Here is a 23,580-nt window from a genome sequence, read left to right on the forward strand (position 1 = left end):
ATCCTGCAGGGCAAAAAGTCACACTATTAATAAAAGATTTGACGAGGTTTTGCCACATGATGGCAATCGTACAATGTGAAATCGCTCTCGGTGCTTGAATACCAGCTAACGAACGCCGTAGTCGAACCTTGAACTGAATTTCTTCTTTCCCCCTTTGGGTCGGTATGCGTCTGCCAATTTGGCCAGGAAAAAGAATGAAATGGTACAAATGGAGCGGAGACTCCATGAAGTCAGTTTCTGGGCGCTATTCTTTGTCTTTTCCTGCTTGATCGTTTGCGTATGTTCGCCATCACATCTGGCGACGATACAATTAAATATCTCGAAATGCATCTGATTTTCCTCATACCCATTTCACTTCTTCATTTTCTCGCAACCGCCCAGGGCTTTGGCAAATGCTCCAGCCCAATCGTCCGGCGGGAGTGGCGGACGCTTTCCTCGGGCGAGCAGCAAGACTATATCGAGGCCGTGCACTGCCTGATGGAGAAGCCCCCTCGGTCTTCCATCCCTGCCGCCATCAGCCGATATGACGATTTCGTGGGGACGCACATAGTTCAGGCCGACGAGACGCACTTTGTCGGAGTCTTCTATCCGTTTCACCGCCTTCTCGTATCATCATTTGAGCAGACCCTCCGCCGGGAGTGCGGCTACGCGGGCTCGCAGCCCTACTGGGATTGGACTCTGGACCTTGACGACTTAGAGGGCAGCCCAATCTTTGATCCGGACACGGGTTTCGGCGGTAACGGCGATTGGGTTGATGGGACCTTGGACAACCCGGAGTGGGGTGTTCCTGTAGTTGCACACCAGGATTTCGACGACAGGACAGGAGGCGGCTGTATCCCCAACGGGCCGTTCCAGGGGATGGTGACAAGCATGGGTCCGAATAGAAATATCGAACGGCAGCGGGCTCGCTGTGTCAGGAGAGATTTTGCTCCCCAGACCTTCAGAGACAGATGTAATGTCGAGGAAACCATGGATCAAGACTCTTTTGTTGGCTTCCACAGAGCTAGTGAATCCATGGCACATGCCAGCGGCCATTACGGGATTGGGGGTTTGTACGGTGCCATGACGGACAAATGGGCAAGCCGTAAGTGATACCTTCTCGGGAGCGTTGCGTCTGTTGCGAGGCAGGGCTAACAAGTAGGCTCGCTACAATGAACAGCCGCCGACCCAATATTCTGGTTGCACCACAGCAATGTCGACAGGTTGTGGTGGTCGTGGCAGATGCGCGACATTGAGAATCGCCTCAAAGACATCTCAGGTCCTCTTGTGGCCCATGACTGGAGGAATTGGAACGGCGGGAACATCTCTTTGGAGTATCGAGTCAAGCTTTCAGCAATCGGGGACGAGGCGCCTCTCTTTGACTTGATGGATATACAGGGATCGTACTTCTGCTATGAGTTTGACGAGCTTTACGAGTGACGTGGATAAGCTAAATGCACGTCAATTTAACTCGCATCATACGGGGCCTAGCAGGAACGACGGCTGTCTTGTGTTGGACCTAGAGAGACACATGTTATCTTGTTAGTCCTAGGTTGGGTAATGAATGAACCACACCCAGCAAACAACAGTGAATTGTACGATCGATTTTGCGTGTTTATAGGGTGCAACAGGCAAAATATTGCAAAAGATTTGGTGTGTCAATTGATAGCTTGGGTCCTTTGGTATTAGGACTGGCAGAGGGCCTAGCACTCTCAAGCATCTATTATATGTAATTACTCGTAGTACACCTCGTTGATTAAAGTTCCTGGAATCGGCGTGTCAGCTAGCAAACATTCGGAGATTTACGAACCGTAAAGAATGCTTACCGATCTTGTCAATATAGACACGCATATCATCACCGTGCTTGAGGCAAACCTTGGGGTTCCGCATAGCTCCGACGCCCGGTGGCGTGCCCAGCATTATTACGGTTCCGCGCTCGAGAGTGGTGCCCTGCGACAAGAAAGCGAGCGTCTTGGGGACGGAGAAGATCATCTCCCTTGAAGTTGGAAGATATTATTTGTTAGTCCCTATTGCTGCCAAGGAACTGAAATAGGATCCTTGCGTGTGTGGATTTCTATGACTGGCTTCGCAGAGCACTACTTACCGTGTGTGGGAGTCCTGAACAGTCATGTCTCCAAGGGTGGCCTTGATAGCTAGATCCTGGGGATCCTTGATGACTGATGGTGAAACAAGGACAGGTCCGATGGGGGCCGAATTGTCGAGACCTGTATGATTAAAAGCCCGACAGTCGATATCAGCACAAGACCTCAATTACATCCAACATCCAGAGACTAGCCATCGCTGCCCTCGCATTAAAAAAACACACCTTTGGAGAAGCACCACTGGCTGTTCCTGAACTGCTCCGTCCTCGCGCTGACATCATTACCAACCGTGTAACCCAGTACGTAGTCCATGGCTTCGCTCTCCTGGATGTCACGTCCATCTTTTGCGATGACGAGAGTCAGCTCTGCCTCGTAGTCGCTGCTCCCGTCCTGGACAAACTTTGGGATCGAGATCTTGGCCGGGTGAGGGCCGGCCAGGGCGGTGCGCGGCTTGATGAACAGCACGGGATGTTCGGGCACCGGCATGTTAGCCTCCTTGGCGTGGTCATGGTAGTTGAGTCCCAGGCACCGGATGAGGGGCACCTCGGACCGCTCAAGAGGGCACAGCAGACGCGCCACCGTCAGCGTCTTGGTGGTGACTACGCCGTCGAACGCGCTGCCGGTTATGAGATTTGCTTGAATCTTTTGCCCGGCGTGGTGGGCTAGTCCGACGTCGGCGTCACCGACCACCTCGCCCAGGTGCGTGAGGCCATCCTCCTCGGCGATGAAGCGGATCAATCGGGTCCAGCTGGGTGCCATTTTTGTTTGTTTGTGGTTTGTACTGAATATTTTTTTCCCTATTGTTACGTTTGTTTCTGAATTTGGCGACGCATCAACATCAAAAGTTTAGAACGGCCGAGTTGGAGGGGTGCTGTTTTTTGAATGCCGATTGTTGACGCCATGTTTTCGACCCCACGGAACCCCGGGTTCTATAGCATGCATAGCCAACGGCAGTTCGTCCTCAACACTATGTGCCAAGCTTTGTAATTGATTACATGATGCTGCCGGCTTTTTAATCACACATGCAAGCTTCCATCCGAAATGCATCGATGGTACGGTAATATACGTACGATTAATTCGCCGTGAGTCCCACTGTATGAAGATGCTGTAGAATGGGAAGAAAGATCACCCGTTTGCCCCGATATCGCCCCCAAGGCGGGGTACTCGGGGACAATTACGCCTAATCCTAACCCTAAGTTTGATCATGCAAGCTCATCTCGCTGCAGGTTCTCAACAAGAATGGGCTACTTCCAAGTTTCCTACATGAATCCCTTGGTATCTATGTTGGACATGCATTTGCTCAGTTGGTACCAACCAACCTACCTAGCTGCAATGACTGTGAGCATGACATTTTAACACCTGAACGTAGCATATCACTAATTTGTGAAATAAGACAATCCACGTCTTTTTTTTTTTTTTTTTTGACGAATATATTGATCTATCTCGAATTCCTGCTGAGAAAGATGCAGTATCTATCGGACTGCATTTAACCGACAGCGGTCAGCTTGTCAAATTTGTTTCGAATAGACCAGGTGATCGATGGTCTTGCTGGTGTCGTCTCATATTAGCATAGCCCTAAAAACAAATCATAAAATTGATCCCAAACCAGGCACGTACCGGTTCCGGATGCTTAGCAGCAACCGTCAAGATCACACTCCTCGTTCTTCTTTCCAGTGCAGTAGTTCAATCTCGCGCAGGCGCCACAGTCGACGCCACGACGGCCGGGCTTGTGCAGCTCAGGGGAGACATCGGTGTCGAGCGCTACAGCAGAGACTGAGGCGACGAAAAGAAGGGCGACGGCGAAGAACTTCATTTTAGTAATAGAATAGGGGGGACTTTAACCGGAAAGTCTGAGTTGATATATAGTACAGATGGTAAATTACTGAAGAGATGAGATTATGAGTTGAGATGATGGATGGAGATGGCGAGCTACAAGACTCAAGGTACGAACATGACCTTCATATTTATACTTGTTTCTTTCTTGAAGCGGCAGCTGTGTTTTCCATCAACTCCGTGTTTGATGACGCATGCTCTCAGCTTCGTCGCCTATGTTCTTTGCTTTGTTTACTCTTGAGACAATCGAAGCAGGGTTTCTTCGTGATAGCGTCGCAGTATACGCCACGAGCACGAATCGTCCAAACCCATGTTTATTGAAATAACGATGCTTCAATAGGAATGTAGTAGTGCAGCATAAAATTTAAGATATCAAGCTTTGTCTCAAAAAGAGTGTCAGTCGTTTGGGGCCAATTTTGGTGCCAAATGTGGGTGCATATTCTTGAAAGATGGCCAAGCATCTGACTTGTAGATCATATAGTATATAGTACTTGATTGAGTGGACCCAAGGGCTTCTTGTTTTGTCGCCAACTCGACTAGCACTGGAGATTTTGATGGTTCCCTCCGAGTAAGAACAGTGGTTTCCCCCTTGCATTCTCGTGTCAAGTCAGGTTCCGACAATGAGTCGCAACGTGCAGACATTTGGGTTGGTCCCTTTCCCCCGGAAGATCTCGTTTGTTGATCCCTGACCGAGTGAGTATCTTGGTCTGGCGGCGTTTTGAATGACATGCGTAAGCCCATACCATGGCAACCGACCATTGATCCACATATTGTTTCATCCAATATTGCAGATCCCGCTAATGGTATTGTAGTATCCGACTACATAGTAGAGGGTAAGGAAATGAAGTCAATACACCCGACCCCTTGAATGAATATGGAAGTCAGAGCCCCTTGCAAATTATTGGCCGACGGATAAACTTGGATGGGATGATAAGCGGGACTAAGCACCAAAGGAAGTACAAAATGGTTTGCAAAATTGTATGTGGTTACAGGGTAAGTGAAAGTACCCTTGATGCAGCCTGTGTTGGGAAACATGAGAGGTACCAGACGGGGCTTTACAATTCGTGTGTATTTACAGGGCGAATTCGACTACCTATCCATATGTAGATTCATTCAGGGGGCTGGATGTAGGAGCCATTATTTTTCTTGTCCTCAATGAGGAAAATAAAAAGTATCCGTCGGTGATAGCTTGACGGTCCAGATTCCTGGACCAATAAGGTATGAAACCTGCTCCACCTCGACCATCATAAATTTTCTCGGGATGTGGAAGAAAAACCGCGATATTGGTCCCCGTGTCTTTAAAGAGGAGTAGAAAAGGAATGAAGAGAGAAGAAGATGAAACCGACTCAAGAAGTAGAGGTCAGGATACGAACAAAGATAAAGAAAGAGTTTCACTGTACACACAGCGTGGTAATGACCTGCTTTTGGATTGGCCATCGCTGTTCATCATCTCATGGTTCGGTCATGGGTACAATCGCGAGAAAAATGCCTGAAAGTTTTTGGTGACCTTGGGGACCAATGCATGTTGGGCAAACAAGCACTCTAATTACTACATCCTATGTTGTAGCGATATAGTTCTTTTTTGTACACACCAAACCCTAGGGCGTCGCATCATGGCTCACTCTGTGCTGGCTTGGAACTCTCTTTGCACCCTGACTCTTCTGTTTTGGTGATGCCCCGCGTGTCCTTCTTTTCTCGAGGACCACTGGCTACGGCATCGTCGCCCTGCGGCTGACGCGGCTGTCTTTCGTCCTGCTGCTGCTCCCTATCAGCCAACAGGATCCGCTCGCCGCTGCCGCCATCTGCACGATCCCGATGGGGGCTGCTGGCGGCAGTAGCGGTGCCGTTCAACGTCTCGGGGGTGGCCAATCCGAGATCAATCCTGATGCTGGTCCCGGGGTCGAAGCCGCGCAACCTAGCCTCCCTCCTCTCGGAGTACTTGCTCCGCCACCCACAGGCGCTATTGGTTGTGTCGCGCAGGCGAGGGAAGATGCTCTGGCTGAAGGGTCTCAGGGTGGGAAAGTTGCCACCGATGATGGAAAGGTTGAGCTCGAGGTTGCACCATAGCAGGGCAGGCTTTGTGTCTCCTGCTTGTGCCGAACCTGGGCGGTTAGTAAATGGTTTTTGGGTTGAAGTCGTCTGGCTCAACCCCTTCCAAGAGCCATTTTCATGTCCTGTTTCCTTCCCTCTTTCAGACTAAAAAAAAAGAAGGAAACCCCCCGAATAAAAACGAGTAAATGACAGAAGAAAAAGAAAGGGAAAAAAAGAATAAGATGTGCTCACGACTAAGGTTATTATTCTCGTTCAGGACGAAAAGAGACTTGAACCTCACGATGCTAATAATGCAAACAAAAGCCCCGACCGTCAGGACAAGCCCAGCGCCGATTCTTTGCTTGACAGGTAGGTGCAGGGACTTCAACATGGGCAACGGCGTCACCACGGTCGCGATGTCGGTAAGAATCCCCAAGGTCGCGTGCGTGTAATAAAAATGCCCCTTGTTGATGCACCTCCCCGTCGTGGCGTATTCTACCCGCCAGCTGGCCTCGATGGGATCGCACGAAAAAATGTTAACAAAGGCCGAAGCGACCGAATAGCCAACGGTAAAGCCGAATAAGAGCCAGATGGTATATCTCATCCGGCGCGTTGGAAATATTCGCAAGTAGAAAAGGAGAATGGATCCTTTGGCGAAGCCGGTTGCCAAGCAAAACGCCACAGAGCTTATAATGTTGTCGAGTAAGAAAGATGGGTAAATATTGGGTTCCAAGGGGACGTCCCAGATGTCATGTCCCATACCCCATCGTATACCTAAGCCGGAGAGGATTTTGATGGTCAGTTTTGGATAAAGGACAAAAGGTGACCTCGCATCTCCGCCCTTCCAAGGACGCCGCCGTACAGGCACTTTTGGTGCGTATACAACCGGCACTTACCATCTACTCCAAAGACGATTAATACTGTCGCAAAAACAACCGCAGCTATCATTGCATCTAATGGAAATCGGTCAACAGTGCGCCGTATCAAATATATCCCCATTCATGCTGATAGGAGCGGTCCTTACAATCATCCATTGATAGTGCCCTTGTCAGACACGTCCGGGTATATATTCGAATGACAGAAGTGATGACCGCCAAGGCAAAAGATACGATGGAGGGGACCATAAAATCCCTTGTGTCGACTTGTTTATTAGGGTCCGGCTTGACGCCTGGTGGCGGGGCCGCCGCGAAGACGATCCCAGTAGCGTTATCCAACGACATTACGGCGCATCGGGAAAAAAGGATAGTATTTTCTTTTTCTTCGTTCTATAATTTTGTTCGATGACTTGCCAGCATGGCGACCTTCCGAGGTAACAGGCAGTTGCTGGATGGCATTGATAAAATCCACATTTCGGGCTCGGACGTGTACATGTACGATAATGAGACGATATGCCAAATGAGACGATATGCCAATTGAGAATCGAGATTGTCGCTTCAGGGCTTAGGCTTTGGCAGATAGTAGTGCAGAAATCCCATCCTTCCATATTTTTTTTTCTAGCAAACACGTCCTCGGAGACTCTGTATAGGCGAAAAGGTTGAGAGACAAGATGGTTAAGAGTGATCGGTTTCTTTGACTTCAAATCTCATATACAAGGATGCGTCCCCGAGGAACTCACCGGGGAGAAAGGCAATTGAGATTTCATCTACGTAGTAGGCTGATTGAGAAAACCTTTTCCGTGTTTGACATTATGGGAAATCAAGGATTGCCATGTGCAGAGTATGGTTGATTTTATTTCAGTACATGCAAGACATCATCTGGACTTCTCTAGTGGAGAGGGCTTGCGTAAAATTCAGTGGATTTTAATACGAAGTACTAACATGTTAAACGTTTTGGGCGTTAAAAAGATCGGCCGACTTGAAATGGAAGTTCTGTATCATATTTGCTTTTCCTCGTCCGTTTTCTAGCCAATCGTCTCCCAATCTTACCACAAGTCTAACTTGCTACGGTAAACCGCGTTTATTTGCCTTTAGCCGATCGATTGCATTAACTGTTTCTTGTTCACCCAGATGTCTGTTACGTTGCGGCCGCTTACAAACACGATCAGCTTTATCCTTATCACAGTCGTAAAAGTTCGTACAACCAACAATTAACTGACTGATCTGTCTTTGCAATCGTGCTTTTCTCTTTTTTCCCCCGGTCAAAGTCGCATGGAGTCAAGGTAGACTTTTGAGAGCAAAATAGGCCAGTACCAAGGACTCAGCTAAGATGCTATGAATTGCCTGCTTCTTTCTTCATTGATAAGAGAGATTGAATCAACTATATACAGCTAAGGTGACCCTAAGGTTCCTGACATTTAGTGTGGGGGAAACCCTATTCTCTAGGTACTTGCCTTGGCGACAGTCGCCAAATACACATTCGATGAGTGATCGGTAGGGGAATAGAACAAAGGCGGCTCTAATGTGCCCAGGCGAGGATGTAAGCTATCCGGAGCTCAGTCATTTCATGGTAAACTTGAAGCTGAGAGTGTTGATATCGAGTCCCGAGAGCGCATGAGTGTCTTGGGATATTACCAAAGCCACATGTATACGAAGCATACGAAGTACGGAGTAGGTTAAAGCCACTCATCCCATCTTTGGAGCTATACAAAGTAAACTTTCACAGTGTTTCTATTCATGGGAATCACAGAACGCCGAACTCCGCGTGGACTTCACGATGCATCGACGGAAAGGGCCGTCCGAATGGCGAAGATAGCCCTGGCAAGGATTAATCCAATTAATCGGTCGAGTGATCGAAACTAAATTTAGCATTCTCCCAGAAAAACTATACTATATAATTACTATCAACCGGGATGATGTTCGTGTTTTTATCGCGGTGTACTGCGGAGTAGATTTCATCGACACCATTCCCCTCTCCAACAACCTTCCTCTTGAACCCCTACCTATCATACTTCTGGATCTACTTCGTAGATGTAAAATGGCAACGGCCATCCCTTACTGACTTGAACCCGAATGAAGTCTCGCGTAGCGACGCGTTAGTGGTCGTGGTAGAGATGGTTGGTTGTTAGAGCAGATCTCGAAAATCCGACTTCGACATTGCCCATGACCGCTCCTATATTTATATAACTACCTAGATACCCTGGCATCAAATTCATTATGCAAAGAATGCATTGTGGAAGTATATAGCAGTATGTATTGTATCTCGGCATAACCAAACGGCTTTCCATTATGCTGTCAGGCAACAATGCGTTACATAATAGCATATTAGACTACAGTCAATTCTTTCATGTGTGTGTGTTATAGACGGCCCGAATATGAACAAACTATATTCTTATCGCCAAGTATTTGTATTCCATTTTCGCTGCCAAACCGCAGCGACCATTTGTATGGTACTGTTCTCGACAGCATTTACTTACGCAGCAGGAAAAACCAGGAGTGTCTTCATTCTCAAAATCTTATATTTTTTCCCCCTAAAAACAACGCTCTCCGCAACAATGCACATCAAGACCGTCCTCACGATCGCCTGGATCACGCACGCTGCCATTGCCGTTCCGTCAGAGGAGCAGCCCAGCGTCAATTCAGTCGTGGGGAAGCCCCCGGGCCTGAAGCCTATTAAGATGAAGCCTAGCTCAAAATCCGACGCCGAAGACCTTTGCAAAAGTGCATCGAATTCTTGTTCGAGTGGGGATCGCCCAGATGCGCCAACCGCCAGTGGTAGGGCCATCCACGCGAAATTTTTTGGAGGACAACATAACCAACCACAATCGTGATTCGAAGGGGGATGGTAAATTTTAAAACGCAATTCCGGTGGTAAAAGTCATGCATTTAGCTTTCGAATTTACATAGTGAAAATGACAATGATTTACTTTTTGCAGTGTTTGTGTAGATGCGAAACATTCGAGCGCCGCGACCGTTGTACCTGTTGTGCTGCGGAAAGTATAACGAGCTTGTCACACCGTAAAGGGCATACGTCTAATTAAAACTGTGGTGATATTTTGACAAACAAGTTGGAATTCTAAAAATACGAGTTTGGAAGAGTGAAAGAAAGAAAAACCTACTTTGTAATAACTACTTCAATACCGAGATACGACATGCATGCATTGTCAGGCGGGCGCTAAGGAGGTTCCTGCACGCTGCACTTTGTTGGCCTTGCTCTCATGGCCTAACAAGGAACGGAATCTTGGCACTGAATTGGAGGGGCGGGCCTAGGGATCCACCACACGCACAAAACAGGCCACATCCCCGTTCCGACCATAATTAATATTGCAGCTACTTCGTACCTAGTGCAACAACCAAAGCTCAGGGGCATAGTTGGGGGCAAGAGTTGAAAATACGATTTAATATCACAGTTTTGTTTCCTGGAATTATGATGGAGTTTCAAAAATCTCCCTGCCCTCTTGATCTGCTGCTTTTTTTCTTGGTGATACATACGAGCAACTGAAGGGTATCAGCCAGCCAAGCTAAGCTAGGTAAGGTAGCTGGCTGGGAGCCTTGCCCATCTCGTCAATCAAGCACCTTGCCTGCCTGATCCGCTCGTCTACCAGCCAAATCAAGACGGCTAAACTGTAGACCATTTGAAATGGCCAGCAAGGGTTTTGGAAGCTAACTTGCGCAAATTTCATCTACCGAAGGTTCAACGAGAGTGCCCAGGCTCGGCTTAATGTCATAGGTAGAGCTGTGTTGCACAACGAAAGGAATACTGCTTTGGGAATTCATTTTTGGCCCCCAGACATTTCACGATCCAAAGAATCCCAACCCATGGACCAAAAAACAAAAACCAGATCTTAAAGAGTGGACAGACATTGCGGATATACGCGAGTGACGCACCTACCAGTAGCTACCAACAACTTCAAGGTTCCACTGAACCCTATGTACCACGCAGCCAAGGCATTATTATACTGGCAGAGAGATATGGGGGCTCCACAGCTCGAATCATCAAGATTGCGTTGGTGGCGATGCCACGACTCCCGAAGCGGGTCGATGGCGATATGTGAACCTGATATGGTTAATGGTTTGGTACTTTTTACCTGCCGCCATCAGGGTCTAGCGAGATATTTTCCGGGTCTCCAGACCGCCATGGGTGGCCGCTGGTGGAAATAGAAAAACACGACCATTACCGAGTTTTTACTCCTTTCGCTCCTTTTCTGTAGTCATCTTCTCCCGACTACCACCGAGGAGTCAAGTTTAGGGAAGCCACTCAATCGGTTTTGTGCTAGTTGTGTTTGGACGGTTCGCCATTTGACAACCCCAACACGACGAAAGGAACATGTTCGGCTCACAAACCCTGCCCGCTGCGGCGGCCTTCTTGGCCGCCCTGGTGTCTGCCTCACCGGTCTCGACGAGCGAGGTCGCCACAGTGCCCCACGACATCACCGGCGAGCTCGGCTGCGAGGCCCTGAAGTTCGTCTACGGCTCCGGCAGCGTCTTCTCCCCGGGCGATGCGGCGTACGACGAGGAGGCGGCGGCCTTTTGGTCCAACACGCAGCTCATGTCGCCGACGTGCATCTTCCGCCCCGCTTCGGCGGAGCAGGTCGCCTCGGCGGTGCTGGGCAACAGCCAGACCGGCACAGAGTGGGCAGTCCGTGGCGGCGGCCACATGGGCATCAGGGGCGCCAACAACATCGACAAGGGCATGCTCATCGTCATGTCTGGCATCAAGACGCTTAGCATCTCGGAGGACCGCGCTACCGTCAACGTCGGGCCGGGCAACAAGTGGGGTGAGGTGTACGACTACCTTGCGCAGTTTGACGTGGCCGTCGCGGGCGGTCGCCTCGGCCCCGTCGGCGTCCCCGGTCTGCTGCTCGGCGGCGGCATCAGCTTCTATGGCCACCAGGCCGGCTGGTCCGCCGACAATGTGCTCGAGTACGAGGTCGTGCTGGCCGACGGCCGCACCGTCGTCGCGTCCGCCGACGAGAACCAGGACCTGTTTTGGGCCCTCAAGGGCGGCAGCGCCAACTTTGGCATCGTCACCGACTTCAAGCTGCGGACTTTTCCCTCCAAAAAGGTCTGGGCTGGCGTCTACACCGTTTCGGGCGAGCACATGACCGCGTTCGAGGAGGCCGTCGCCAAGTACTCCTCCGAGCCGCAGGACCCTCTCTCCCACGCCGTGCCCATGGTCATCCCCATGGGCGGCAACTTCACGGTCGCGTCGGTGATTCTCTTTTACGACTCCGAGACCGTCTCGGAGCCCGAGTGCTTCAAGGACTTCCTTGCAATTCCGCCCATTTCCCCGCCGACGACGGCATTCAAGACGCTTGCCGAGTTCGCCGACGAGAACGGCGCGCTCGTCGTGCCCGAAGTCAACGACGTGTTCCTGGCCGGCACGACGGTCGGCAAGACGCACGCCGAGCTGCTGGAGGGCGTGCGCATCACCAACCAGGTCTTCCTCGACGCCGTCCCTGCCCTGCACGAGGCCATCGGCGGCGCCGACAAGATGGTCCTAAACAGCATCAACTGGCAGCCCATCGGTGCGGCGTGGCAGGCCGGCTCGGAGAAGATGAACCCGGTCGGCAACGCGCTCGGCATCGACACGGCCGCCAAGGGCACGTACATCGCCTGGGCGCTGGCCATCGAGTGGGTCGACGGACCCGGCCACGACGAGATTGTCGACAAGTGGGTCAGGGAGACTATCGCCGCCATCGAGGACGCCACCAAAGCCGCTGGGCTCTACGATGCCTTCAACTACATGGGAGACGCCGCCGGGTTCCAGGAGATATATGCTGGGTATGGTGAGGAGAACCAGAAGAAGCTGGTAGAGATTTCGAGAAAGTATGACCCCGAGAGGGTGACGCAGAAGCTGTGGCCTGGCGGTTTCAAGGTTGGTGTCTAATGGTGTGGGGATGAATGATTCGTTTCAGGATGAAATGGTTTCTACAAGGGCTCACTTACAGTGTCTAAAACTCTTAATCATAATATTATTTTGCGTCGACTTGACTTCCGTCGAATTAATGTTTTTTCGGCTATCATACAACCTAACATCTGGTCCATGGCATTAATAATAACCATGAGGGTGCGCACTACCAGGGGGAGGTTCGACATCAAGGTTCCACCTTTGACCAAACTGGTCGGCATCAGAGACAAAATGAATATCAGAAAAGCCTGAGGCTTAAAACACCCTTGGTTCCCACGGAAGAATCACATCTATGCCCCCACCGGTCGTCTTCCAGCAGGACGACTCTCAGGATCTCGCAGTAAAGCCGTGACTGTCCTCACCTCGCCTCGAGCCTCGCCAAACAAAACCACCGTCTACAGCCCCCTCGCTCTCCCCCAACTTCTACGATTTTGCCGCCATCCCCGTCGCGATACGGCCGCGTCACGCACCCATGTGCAACTTTTCCGCCATGTGCATGCCCGTGTCCTCAGCGCCCAAGCATCTCTAAGACCCGTCCGCATGGATTTTGAAGCTTCTTCTTAGCCGCTGGAATTTCCGACCGCGTCTGTCTGACACTTCAACACCGGGTGCTGTACAGATGCCGGCCGGCTATTATAAACGTAGCTGATTAACCAGTGTTGATCCAATCCCTCTGTTCACATACGGTCAAGCAAAATGAGAGATAAAATTCGTCGTGTTGATAGCAGTCTCAGAAATATAGTAACAAGACATGATGCAACTCTGCATGCCCCGAGACCACCAATTACCACAGTCACTCACTCTGACATAGACAGACTCGGATACGCAATTTTGTATTATCCTGGCACATAATTTCACGTTCTCTGCCAAGAAACTCATTCTTGAAACACAAATTCACGAACTAAAGTCCCGTTGACCCTTTCTTTCTTGTATTTTGAACGCAACACCAAAGAATGCTGCAACGCACGCATACACAGACTATGTACAAAGAAACCGAGCCAAACTCCTCCTTAATGTTTTCCCAAAAAAATGCTTTTATATACCTATGGGAAGCAACCTTGAGAAGGAGGACCACGCCGTTGCGTAGACTATTTGCGAGCTGCGGCCGGCTCGGCGGCATTGGCGGTACCGTTGGTGCCAGCGGCGGCGGCTGGGGCCGCGCCTGAAGCGGCAGCTGGAGTAGCGGCAGCTGGAGCCGCTGTCGTTCCTTTACCCGCAGCACCCGGCGCCGCGCCGCCCGGAGTTGACGCCGGGATGAATGCTGCCTCGTTCAGGGAGATCTGTCCGACGCTGCCGCCGTTGACTTTGAGGCCGTCGACGTTCTTGGCGGCCTGGGACGAGAGCTTGTTGTAGTTGACCAGCTGTTGGGTGTTGGATCTGTTGATGGATGTAGAAATCTTTTGCGTTAGTGCCATGGCCATGAAAAAAAAAGGAAGAGCGTATTACAACATCAATCACAAAAGGAGAAGGGGGGGTAAACTTGTCAAAACTTACGGGTTGATGACCAAGACCTGTCCTTCCTGACAGTGGGGACCGGTGGCGCAGTAGATGAACATGGGATTAGTCTTGGTGACGACCATGTTAAAAGTCCCAACCGTTTGCTGTCCGTTGACGTAGGGAATGTGACCGCTGTGCACGGCGGTCTCATCCGTCATCTGCAGCGGTGTGCAGGCCTGGGTTTCACTGGACTCCGTCACGGTGTGGTTGCCGGTGCTGAACTGGAACTGGATGACGTCTCCAACCGAAGCGAGGACCATGTTTGGAACAAACGTCTTCTGCGCCCCGCCGACAACGACGGGTATCAGCTGGTTTGCCCTCTTGTTCAGAGGCCTTGGTCGAAGACGATCTGCCCTAACTGTTTATTGGTGTTGTCCATCGTCGTTAGCCGTGATGATCTATGCCATGAAGGGGGGAGATAAATATATAAAGAGTTGCCGGACATACTCTGAATCCCTCCACCAACTGCCCTCTTCCCATTCCTAGTTAAACCAGTGCCAGGGTACTGTGGAAAGGCTGCCGCAAGGCCGGCGAGTATTAGAACGAGTCCCTCAGTTGGCCTCATCTTGAACCTTTTTTTTTAATGTTTTGATGTTGAGATATAAGTCGTGTAAAGAGAGGATGATGGAAAAATAAAATGAATGTCGCCGGCGACCTAAGCTGCCAAGACTGTGCAAGTACTAAGCTTAAATAAAAGGTAAATAAAAAATTTCCTCTGGAAAATAAATGAATGAGACGAATTGAATAATAGGCCGGTCTACGGCTGGAAAGCTCACGGGACACGCTCGACAAAGGAGAAAAGAAACTAGTTATAAGAGTGAGCACCGGGAAGAGCAGACAAGTCCAAAGGGAAAAAGAGCGGGTTCTTGGATGTAAAAGGAAAAGAAAAGATTCTAAAATAGGAGCGGAAAGGCTGGGGCGGCCAGCTCCGAGAGGGGGTGTACATTGAATAAGGTAAACCCCCTTGAAGCATGCATGTGTGAGAGGTTACATATTCCGTTGTTAAATATTATGCTTGTCAACCCTTTATTTCACTCTCTCTTTTCTCTCGCCTAGCCTCTTGTATTCTCCGGGCCGGTCTACCGTAGATAACGCATCAAGAGTCCAGCTTCACTCTCCTACATCTGCCGAAGCTTAACTTGTGCTCCGTCAGGGTACCTTGAGTTTCTCAGTCTGTCGGCAGGAGTGCCGAGAACATGGAACTGAAGCAATGGGCCTGCCCCATCCAGCAAACTCATCTTTTTTTTTTTTTTTTTTTTTTTTTTTTTTTTTTTTTTTGCGCGGATTCGGCCTCGGCACCTGTCACTTGACCGGATCTACAGAGTCGAGACGGCGTCAAGGGGAGGGGGAGGGAGGAACTTTTCCCCCGTTTTGTCAGCAGGCCGGTACAAGTGTGGCTGTACGTAGTAGTTTGTGCCTTGCCAGCAGCCCTATTACTGGGGTGATTTGAGGTTCCACAGGTCATGGCTGGCGGTGATTGGCAGGTGTCGGGCAAAAAGGAGGAAACATAGGTGAGTCGCGTGTTTGAGGTGTTTCTCATTTGGCAGCTTCGAGGGTCAGGGATTTCTGAACGTCTTGATTGCAGCGTATCAAATCATCAAGACTGAGTAGCCCTTCCAAGAATACCGCATACAGTAAGTACTGTGTCCCTAAGGCTGGGCGGATTCTAGACAACCAATGCTATGGATACCAGCCATAGCGTGGGCCCGGTGCCTGTAAATCTTTGACCAGATTTGGTAATGCATTCATGTTTCGGATCTCCCAGTACCACACAACAATCAACCCACCCGCCAAGTGGGCGGAACAGAATAACAGGGACTGCAAAAGGCTATCGCAAATACAGTAACTGGTGGAAATAAACTGCAAAAAGTTGAGATGGAATAGAATTGTCGACGATCAAAGCGGCTGTGTTTTCAGATTGTAAATAGCTGCCCTGTGCAAGAAACTAAGCGATATCAAATATGACAAGTTGGGAGATTATTTTGATCACTTTTGGTGATGCTCACCCAATTTTGCAGTCCCGGTTATCTTGTTCCCCCCCACTTGCCGTCGTCCATCATGATCGACTGATCTGCGCATCCCGGCTCGTTATCATTTACTGGTTGGTAACAGACTACAGTACAACGTGTGTTGGAACCGGCCACAATTGCTCGGCTCTTGCTATTTCCTTGGGTGTATACGTCACGTCACCTTTGTTGCTGGGCGAGATCTGACTTTGGAACGACCAGGGTCGGGCTTGGAGATTTTTCGGAGTTTGTCAAGACACATTCTTGTTCTTTGCATAACTTACTCACAAGCTCAATACTCGTCATTTGCATGAAAGTCGACGATCTTGTTGTTGCTCTCGCTGCCGGCATGTTCCACTGCGCGAACTCCTGTCTGCGCCAATGGGGAATTTATTTAAAGATGGCAGGCCCTTGTTCTACTCCCTACCCACATAATACCTGCAGAGGTGAGTCGATATCTGTTTCCAACGGGATGTGGGAGTGCGATTCGTTCCCTGCCACGGGCCAAGCTGCTTGCTCGATAAATGCAATACTTGAGGTCTGCAGGCTCTTGAAAATTTATTTCCAATATTCCAGAGACGCCGATCCTGTCTGATTTTTGGCCAGACAGAAGATTTTTGACCACGGCTTGGTAGGGCTCGAAATTGTGATCTTGGGAGGTGTTTGCAACGGGTTTTGGTGGCCAAAAAGGAACTTGGTTGGCTTTCTTGGTATCAACTCCCGGCCTTGGTTTTTGTTTTTTCTTGAAACAAACTCGAAGTTGATGTGGAACCCGACATGTTTGCCTCTTTTAATACCTGCCAGAGCTATCTTCCTGTCGCAGGGTGTGGGAATTATTCGTGACACGGAACATGGTTTCGTTTGTTTTGTTCTTGTGCGTGGCAGTTTTCTCTTTTGGTCCTGTATTTTCTGGTACTCGTTCTTTTGCCCTTTCATGATTCTTCCTCTTTTCTGCAACAATTTCAGCTTTATACTCGACAGTACATTTGCTACGGTACGACTGTAAAAAGTCTGGGGGTACACAGCAGTCAACTGGTCGCCCGCCGACATATCCGAAATTTATTCAGGACCGGCCGTCAACAAACGGGGGTCCCGCGTATCTCAACCTACGGGACCGTCTCCACCAGCTTCACAGGGGCGGTCGCCGCGTAGCCGTTTCCGCTTTTCCATTTGCATATCACCACCAGGGGAAGTAGTCTTGGCAAGTTAGGTGTACACCCCCTCCAACACACTCCATTATCCACTATCGTAGTTTCTACAAAATGTAACCTCTTGCCCTCGTACTGTTGACGAAGAATCTTTTATCTGGCATTCCTACACAATGGTATCTTGAAATTCAGGACCGCTCGGCAAGTCGCGAAAGCATTTCATGCCATTCATCAAAAGATTGGAAATTCCGGTACAACTGACGATGAGAAAAAAAAAAGAAACAAAAAAGATTGACTGTTACAACCTCGATTAACAATTAAAAGCTGCGGCCGATGTCCACCGCAAGTTTCCATTCTCACTCGTACAAAAGGGGGAAATAGCCGGCCGTATATCATCACCTCCTCGCAGCCAGGGCGTGCTCCTCGACGGCCAGCGGCAGGTAGCCCTTGCCCCTGTCGCGCGTCCTCCGCCTCCTGACCGCCCACATACAGAACCAAGCCACCAAGCCCGAGGTCAAGACGACGACGCCGGCGATCTCGGGGATGTGGTCCCCGATCCAGGGGAAGATGTCGCTGTCCCAGTTGGACCAGGTCCCGCCGCGGACCTGCGTAAAGTAGACCCAGGGGTCGGCGCCGTCTCGCATGTCCATGAGCACGTGGTGGAGGGGCCGCCAGCCGCGCCCGAGGGACTCGAGTCCGGCCACGGAGCCCCCGCCGGAACCCGAAGTCAGCTGCAGCAACCGGTGGTACCGCTCCCACATGGCCGTCACGTACCACTGCCCGCTGCAGTAGCTGATGATGACGTACGGCAGCAACCAGTTCCAGTCCCAGGCCGCCAGGTTCTCGGTCAGCAGGTGGAAAAATGGATGGCCTGATTGTCCGCCCATGATGTTGTTACTCAGCGCGCCGTGCCCACCGTCGGTCGTGAAGGCGGGGTAGTAGGTGAGGGCATCTAGACTTGCCGCGCAGCCCTGTTTGGAGAAGATTAGTAAGGGTGGTTTGTGAGTGGTTCAGCTGACACGAACGCAACCATCAAATGAATTAAATGATGCAGGGTAAAAGAGGTGGAAGTGCGGTCATGCTTACATTGTCTAGATCGAGGTAGATACCTCCATAATGCCGCAGCAGAAAGTAGCGGAGCACGTCTATCCTCTGGATGGGGAATTTGTAACCATCATATGTCGGCAGGAACCATGGGTAGTTCTCTCGTAGAAACTCGCGCGAGTTTTCCGTATACCAGATCTGCAATGGAAAGAAAAATTAATTATCAAAAAAGCGTGTCAGTCTCGCGTCGTGAGGGGTGCCCATAAATTCGATTTGGAGGGGATGCCTTGGGAGGAAAGGGAAAAGAAAAAGAAAAAGAACAGCCAATCAATCTCTTTTCCCTCCATCCCTTACCAACAACCCCCCCACTCACACACACAAACACACCACATCAAGCGCCACTAAATTTCCACAATCGGGTCTCGTCGCATCGTACCTTGTGTTCCCAATCCGGGTTGTGCAATCGACAACTCTCGCGGGCGTGCGCCCAGTGGCCTGGCAATGTGTCGTTTCCGGGGTGCTTCCAGGCGTGGAAGATTTGGTGGGTTATCCGGGGGACGACGGGTTTGTCGCTTGGGTCCCGTCCTCGTTTGTGCGCGAGCTCAATCTCTCCCTGCGTGATCCGGATTCCCGAGTGAGGCTGGAGCACCCCAAAGATGTGCAGGAACCCGACCAGTCGCGTGACGACGAAGCCGGCCACGAGCACGACGACGACTATGGGCAGCGCAGAGACCAGCCTCCAGGGGCGGACTTGGAGGAGCATTTGGGCCTTTTGAGGCTTTTCCTTTTTTTGACTTTTTTTTTCCTCCTCCTTCCTTTCCCGTACTTTGTGAAGGCCTAGCTTGTTGTTTGCTGCAGTTTAGGTTGGAAATCGCGAATGCTTCGGTAACTATGTTGTGGCCTTTGTAAAGGTCATTCCGCGTATTGCGGGGTGTGATCGGGCTTGCTGCACCAAAAAAGATATAATTCGGTGCTTCTATTCTTCTCGCCAAGAAAAAATAAATTTCTCGTGCTCGTTCGTTCGCTCTCGTTCGTCGTGCTCGTCGTCGTGCTCGTCGCAGTTTCGGTTGCTGTGGGGGGTGAAAGGCGGCCTTGAGAAGACCAAACAAAGGGTCTTTAGAAAGAGCAATCTCTAGGGCGAATTTTTACCAAGGCAAATTCCGCAGCATCCGATGGGGGTAGTTTATTTTGGGGGAGCGCCTCTCCCTGAACAAGTTCAAGTCCCCTTTGAGCTAAAAAAAAATGTGTTGCCGGGACTGGCTTGTACGACACGAAACAGGGCTCGCCCGGTCATCAATCATGAAAAAAAGGAATCGACTTTTTTAACCACGGTATTAGACGCTATCCTACGTTTGGAAGAACTTGGGATTGCTAGTGAACTGCTGCAGGGGCCGCAGGCGCACGGCGTCATTTTGCGTTCAAAGAAAGGGTTGGAATGCTACAGAGCTACGAGGTAACAAAGCTATTTGCCGGGGGGAGGGAGGGCTTGCGTGTACCTCTGATTCATCCAAACGGCGGACTGCAGCTAGCTAGCAAAGGATCCCCGGTGCTCGGGGTCTTTGAATTGTGCGCCATTCCACTGGTATGCTCTTAGCACAAACAGGTACATCAACAACCTAACCGATCTCACGGTAGATAATTATAGAAAAGAGCACGACAAATACAATCAGAATGCTACGGTGTGCCATCCTTTTTGGTATTGTAATTACTGACGTTGTATCTGATAAATGGCGCCGACTCACCCACTATGGGGCCTGGACCCATGCAAGGTATACATACTACCGTGCGGAAGTGAAATTTAGGACCTCAACCGCATGGAGTACATCAGCTCCTCTCAAGCGACCTTTATCTCATTTAGTTAGTGCAGCTCGGCCGGAACCTTGGATTTAGGTTTCAGTAGAAAAGGTTCATCGATACTCGTCTCCCAATCCCAATGAGACCCCACCAGCTTCAATGCATCTGCCAAGGCGTCTTAACATCATTTGTGGTAGCCAGTGGCTTCAAGCCGTCCTTTGTTGCCTGCTGGTCGCAAAAGTTTATTCCCGACTCGTGTGCATGCGGCTTGAGTACCTGCCGATAGATAGATAGCACTAGGCAATTAATTACCTACAGTGCGTCAATTGGACGATTGAATTGCAGTCAATTTTTGGACACATACACAAATCACTGGCTTTTTTTTTCTTTTGTTATTGTCCTCATGTCACTTTTTTTTCCATTTCATTCCTCTTCCAACGACCGCACTTTTACAAGGGTTTCGGCAGTTCAATGACAGAGCATGCAAGCGAAATCTTGATGCCAAGCGCTCGGGTTTGCTTGTTTTGAAAATTCCTTGGTATTTTTCGCTGTAAACAGTAATTTTTTAATGCATCGACGATCGATCCTTACTGAAGTGGATCCCCTCGGTGGAGTCCCAGTGATGTGGGAATCGTGGGTTGGACCCGTTGCTGCTGCAGCCTGCAGCTCAACCCCCAATTTCGTTTAATTTATTCTTTTGAAATTTATTGTTATTCCAAATCGACTTTCGTGATCGATTTGCCAAAAGTTCCAATTGCGTTGTGATCAACAGCATGCGCAAGGGCGAAGCTGCCAAGCACGTGATAAGCATATATCAGGCCTTGATTTGGAAAGGATGCAAGGTCTCTTTGATGGTCGAGCTGGGCTGGGTCTGACACATGCAGATCGCTTGTAGCTGGTGCCTAGGTAGGTACCTTAGGTAGGTAGGTAGGTATGTACCTTACCTAGGTATACACCATAGGTGCGCCGCGCGCCGCAACTGCAGACAAGCAATTAACGGAATTTTGTTTGTGATCGTTTTCGGGATTGGTGTGGCACTGTTGGTCCTTTCAGTGTCAATTCGGCCGCCAGCGTTGCTTACTACAATGACGGAATCTTGGTCATCACAACAAACACCGCCGCTCATCTTCAAGAACTATGTTTATGCAATTGGAAAATGATCTCCGACCTGCCGTGAAGATCGCATTGCACTGCCGTTGTTTACAATGGATATAAAGAAGGTTTGCTGAGTTGTTGAGGGCCGGATATGCAATGGTTAACTTTCTCATCTCCATGACGACATTCGCATATCTATGCAACCATTCTTTGAATCTTAGTTTTGCTCTGAACTGGACTGGAAACCAGCATTAAGCATTGGCAAACAAATCGCACATCGAACCCCAACCAGTTTTCACATACAGTATTTTTTGCTTCTTTTGTTTTTTTCTTCTCCCACATCACATCTACCGGCACAATTGCAAGGATGAAGTTCAACACTGCCTTTTGCATAACTGTCTTTACCATCTCGGTAACCCGTGCCATCCCAGTGCCCACCACTGGATTGACGGCAAGGGGGGCAACTGGAGCCGGAGCTGGAGCGGGAACGGGGGCCGCGACCGGCGGCTTAAAGCCTGCAGGACTTGAAGGCAAGTGCGGTGCCGGCTTCACCTGCGAGGGTTTTGCAAAGGGCACTTGCTGCAGTCAGTTTGGCTATTGTGGAAGCTCAGAAGCTCACTGCGGCACGGGTTGCAACCCGGCATTTGGAACATGTGGTACTTCAAGTGGGGGCGCCAACCCATCACCCGACGGCAAGGGGATACCCACCACTTCCCCGGCAGCCGGCATTGCCCCGTCGACCCCGCCAACCACCGGTGACAACAGCACAGCCACGAAGAATAAGCCAGTCGATGCCAACAACCCTCCAGCCACTCCGGATCCTACTACCCCCAACTCAGAGGGTACTACTGGGACAAGGGCCACTGGCACGGCGAACCCCGCCTCCGGAGCCGCTGGCTCTGGCCCAGCCCAAAGCTCCGGGACTACGCCTCCCGCTCCTCCTCCTCTTACTGTGGAGTCTCCGACGAAACAAAACAACGGCACTGCCACTACGGATGTTGCCAAGCCTGGTGCATCCGCCGCCTCGATAGAGGCCAGCAACCCAGCGATCATGACTCCCGCTGCCCCTGCTACTAACGGTACCTTGCCAGCTGCGGGATCTACTGCTGACAAGGGCTCTCTAGATGATGGCAAAATTGCCCCTGTCGACCCTGCCACGACCGCGGCATCGTCAACAGACGGAAACAAAACTAAACCGAATGAGGCTGCAACTACAGGTAGCACTCTTACAACTGACTCTGCAGATACAGGTTCCGAATAATCGTCCGACGGAACAAACTATGTGACCCCGGTTCCGGAGGGCGATCAATGAGCTTGTCACGCATTATGCATACTAACTCATTATTTCCTGCTGGGTTCGCCGTCCTGTAGAGGAATCAGCGGCCGGGCTGCAGCATGTTGGTTGAGGGCTGTTTCACACGATTGCGTGTCCCCCTTTCTGTGGACTTTTTTTTTCAGGCCAGCTAGATCTGGTTTATACTTTTGTCCCATTTCCATGTACATATTGTTTTTTCCCCTGCATTTCAAGGCGTTGCGGTCATCTGTTTGTGACGTTTGCGCTTTCATGTTTCCATCGTCTTGGGTTTCTGGAATCACTCCTTCTTTCTTCCGAATTTGAAGAGAACCTCTTCTACTGTATGTGTCAACTCGAGTTCAGAATCTGTAGTCTTTTGTTTCTTTGCCAAACCGTCTCCTTCCCTTTACCTATCTTCGTTTACTTTCTTGTTCCGTTTCGCCCGCGTTGCTCTCTATATTGTGGTACCGTCTAGTCTATGGTTGTTTGCTGCTGTTTGGGGACTGCAAGATCCCGCTCAGAACTTTGCTAGCATGTCAAAGATACGGCATCAAAAATTCCGTTAAAACAACAGATTGCGCGCTAGGAGCAACTATAACACCGTCCGTGTCATCGGTGTGCCACTGGCCAACCCTCGACTCGTGCAGCTGCAAGAACTTGATACAGATGACGTTGAGATGGTTCTCCGGCACTTATCTCTGCGTTCGAATGAGATAACGTCGTCTTTAATCTTGGCCATTTTTGGTTTTTTTGTCAGAAAGAATTTAATAGTCAAGATAGTCATTATGGTTGAAAAGCAACATCACAGGTAGCGCTGTTCAGTATTTGCTCCAACGCTGACAATACAATTATTCACCAGACATAAGAACCTGCCTCGACTGGGCTCCCTGGACTAAAAGCCACGACTCATCATATGTCGGTAGCAGCCACACCAAACCCTGCGATGCTATTTATGTAACAGTAGCTACTCT

At 50.1% G+C, this 23,580-nt stretch overlaps 9 protein-coding genes across 9 annotated transcripts; 4 read left to right on the forward strand and 5 right to left on the reverse strand.

Annotated features, from left to right (window-relative positions):
- Nucleotides 1–72: 72 nt before the first annotated feature.
- Nucleotides 73–3,092, reverse strand: PgNI_02310 (uncharacterized protein). Its single transcript, XM_031122377.1, has 4 exons — nt 2,306–3,092; nt 2,084–2,204; nt 1,806–1,975; nt 73–1,744 (listed from the first exon to the last, which is right to left on the reverse strand). The coding sequence occupies exons 1-4, from the start codon at nt 2,838–2,840 to the stop codon at nt 1,713–1,715; spliced, it is 858 nt and encodes a 285-aa protein (XP_030987268.1). The 5' UTR covers nt 2,841–3,092; the 3' UTR covers nt 73–1,712.
- Nucleotides 325–1,419, forward strand: PgNI_02311 (uncharacterized protein; the record flags this gene model as incomplete). The annotated part of the gene is made up of 2 exons (XM_031122378.1): nt 325–1,084; nt 1,160–1,419. The coding sequence occupies 2 exons, from the start codon at nt 325–327 to the stop codon at nt 1,417–1,419; spliced, it is 1,020 nt and encodes a 339-aa protein (XP_030987267.1).
- Nucleotides 3,093–3,553: 461 nt separating the features above from the next.
- PgNI_02312 (uncharacterized protein) lies at nt 3,554–3,894 on the reverse strand (the record flags this gene model as incomplete). The annotated part of the gene is made up of 2 exons (XM_031122379.1): nt 3,554–3,561; nt 3,723–3,894. The coding sequence occupies 2 exons, from the start codon at nt 3,892–3,894 to the stop codon at nt 3,554–3,556; spliced, it is 180 nt and encodes a 59-aa protein (XP_030987270.1).
- Nucleotides 3,895–5,525: 1,631 nt separating this feature from the next.
- PgNI_02313 (uncharacterized protein) lies at nt 5,526–7,165 on the reverse strand (the record flags this gene model as incomplete). The annotated part of the gene is made up of 3 exons (XM_031122380.1): nt 5,526–6,016; nt 6,198–6,812; nt 6,970–7,165. The coding sequence occupies 3 exons, from the start codon at nt 7,163–7,165 to the stop codon at nt 5,526–5,528; spliced, it is 1,302 nt and encodes a 433-aa protein (XP_030987269.1).
- Nucleotides 7,166–9,375: 2,210 nt separating this feature from the next.
- Nucleotides 9,376–9,651, forward strand: PgNI_02314 (uncharacterized protein; the record flags this gene model as incomplete). Its single annotated transcript, XM_031122381.1, has 1 exon — nt 9,376–9,651. The coding sequence occupies one exon, from the start codon at nt 9,376–9,378 to the stop codon at nt 9,649–9,651; it is 276 nt and encodes a 91-aa protein (XP_030987264.1).
- Nucleotides 9,652–11,147: 1,496 nt separating this feature from the next.
- Nucleotides 11,148–12,710, forward strand: PgNI_02315 (uncharacterized protein; the record flags this gene model as incomplete). Its single annotated transcript, XM_031122382.1, has 1 exon — nt 11,148–12,710. One exon carries the CDS (start codon nt 11,148–11,150, stop codon nt 12,708–12,710), a length of 1,563 nt encoding a protein of 520 aa, XP_030987263.1.
- Nucleotides 12,711–13,554: 844 nt separating this feature from the next.
- Nucleotides 13,555–15,146, reverse strand: PgNI_02316 (uncharacterized protein). Its single transcript, XM_031122383.1, has 3 exons — nt 14,676–15,146; nt 14,226–14,586; nt 13,555–14,108 (listed from the first exon to the last, which is right to left on the reverse strand). The coding sequence occupies exons 1-3, from the start codon at nt 14,791–14,793 to the stop codon at nt 13,820–13,822; spliced, it is 768 nt and encodes a 255-aa protein (XP_030987266.1). The 5' UTR covers nt 14,794–15,146; the 3' UTR covers nt 13,555–13,819.
- A 2,378-nt stretch (nt 15,147–17,524) lies between these two features.
- Nucleotides 17,525–19,619, reverse strand: PgNI_02317 (uncharacterized protein). Its single transcript, XM_031122384.1, has 3 exons — nt 18,863–19,619; nt 18,469–18,624; nt 17,525–18,353 (listed from the first exon to the last, which is right to left on the reverse strand). Exons 1-3 carry the CDS (start codon nt 19,187–19,189, stop codon nt 17,778–17,780), a joined length of 1,059 nt encoding a protein of 352 aa, XP_030987265.1. The 5' UTR covers nt 19,190–19,619; the 3' UTR covers nt 17,525–17,777.
- Nucleotides 19,620–21,682: 2,063 nt separating this feature from the next.
- Nucleotides 21,683–22,576, forward strand: PgNI_02318 (uncharacterized protein; the record flags this gene model as incomplete). Its single annotated transcript, XM_031122385.1, has 1 exon — nt 21,683–22,576. One exon carries the CDS (start codon nt 21,683–21,685, stop codon nt 22,574–22,576), a length of 894 nt encoding a protein of 297 aa, XP_030987262.1.
- Nucleotides 22,577–23,580: the final 1,004 nt, after the last annotated feature.

The sequence above is a fragment of the Pyricularia grisea genome (assembly GCF_004355905.1).
Source record: "Pyricularia grisea strain NI907 chromosome Unknown Pyricularia_grisea_NI907_Scaffold_1, whole genome shotgun sequence".
Classification (NCBI taxonomy): domain Eukaryota; kingdom Fungi; phylum Ascomycota; class Sordariomycetes; order Magnaporthales; family Pyriculariaceae; genus Pyricularia; species Pyricularia grisea.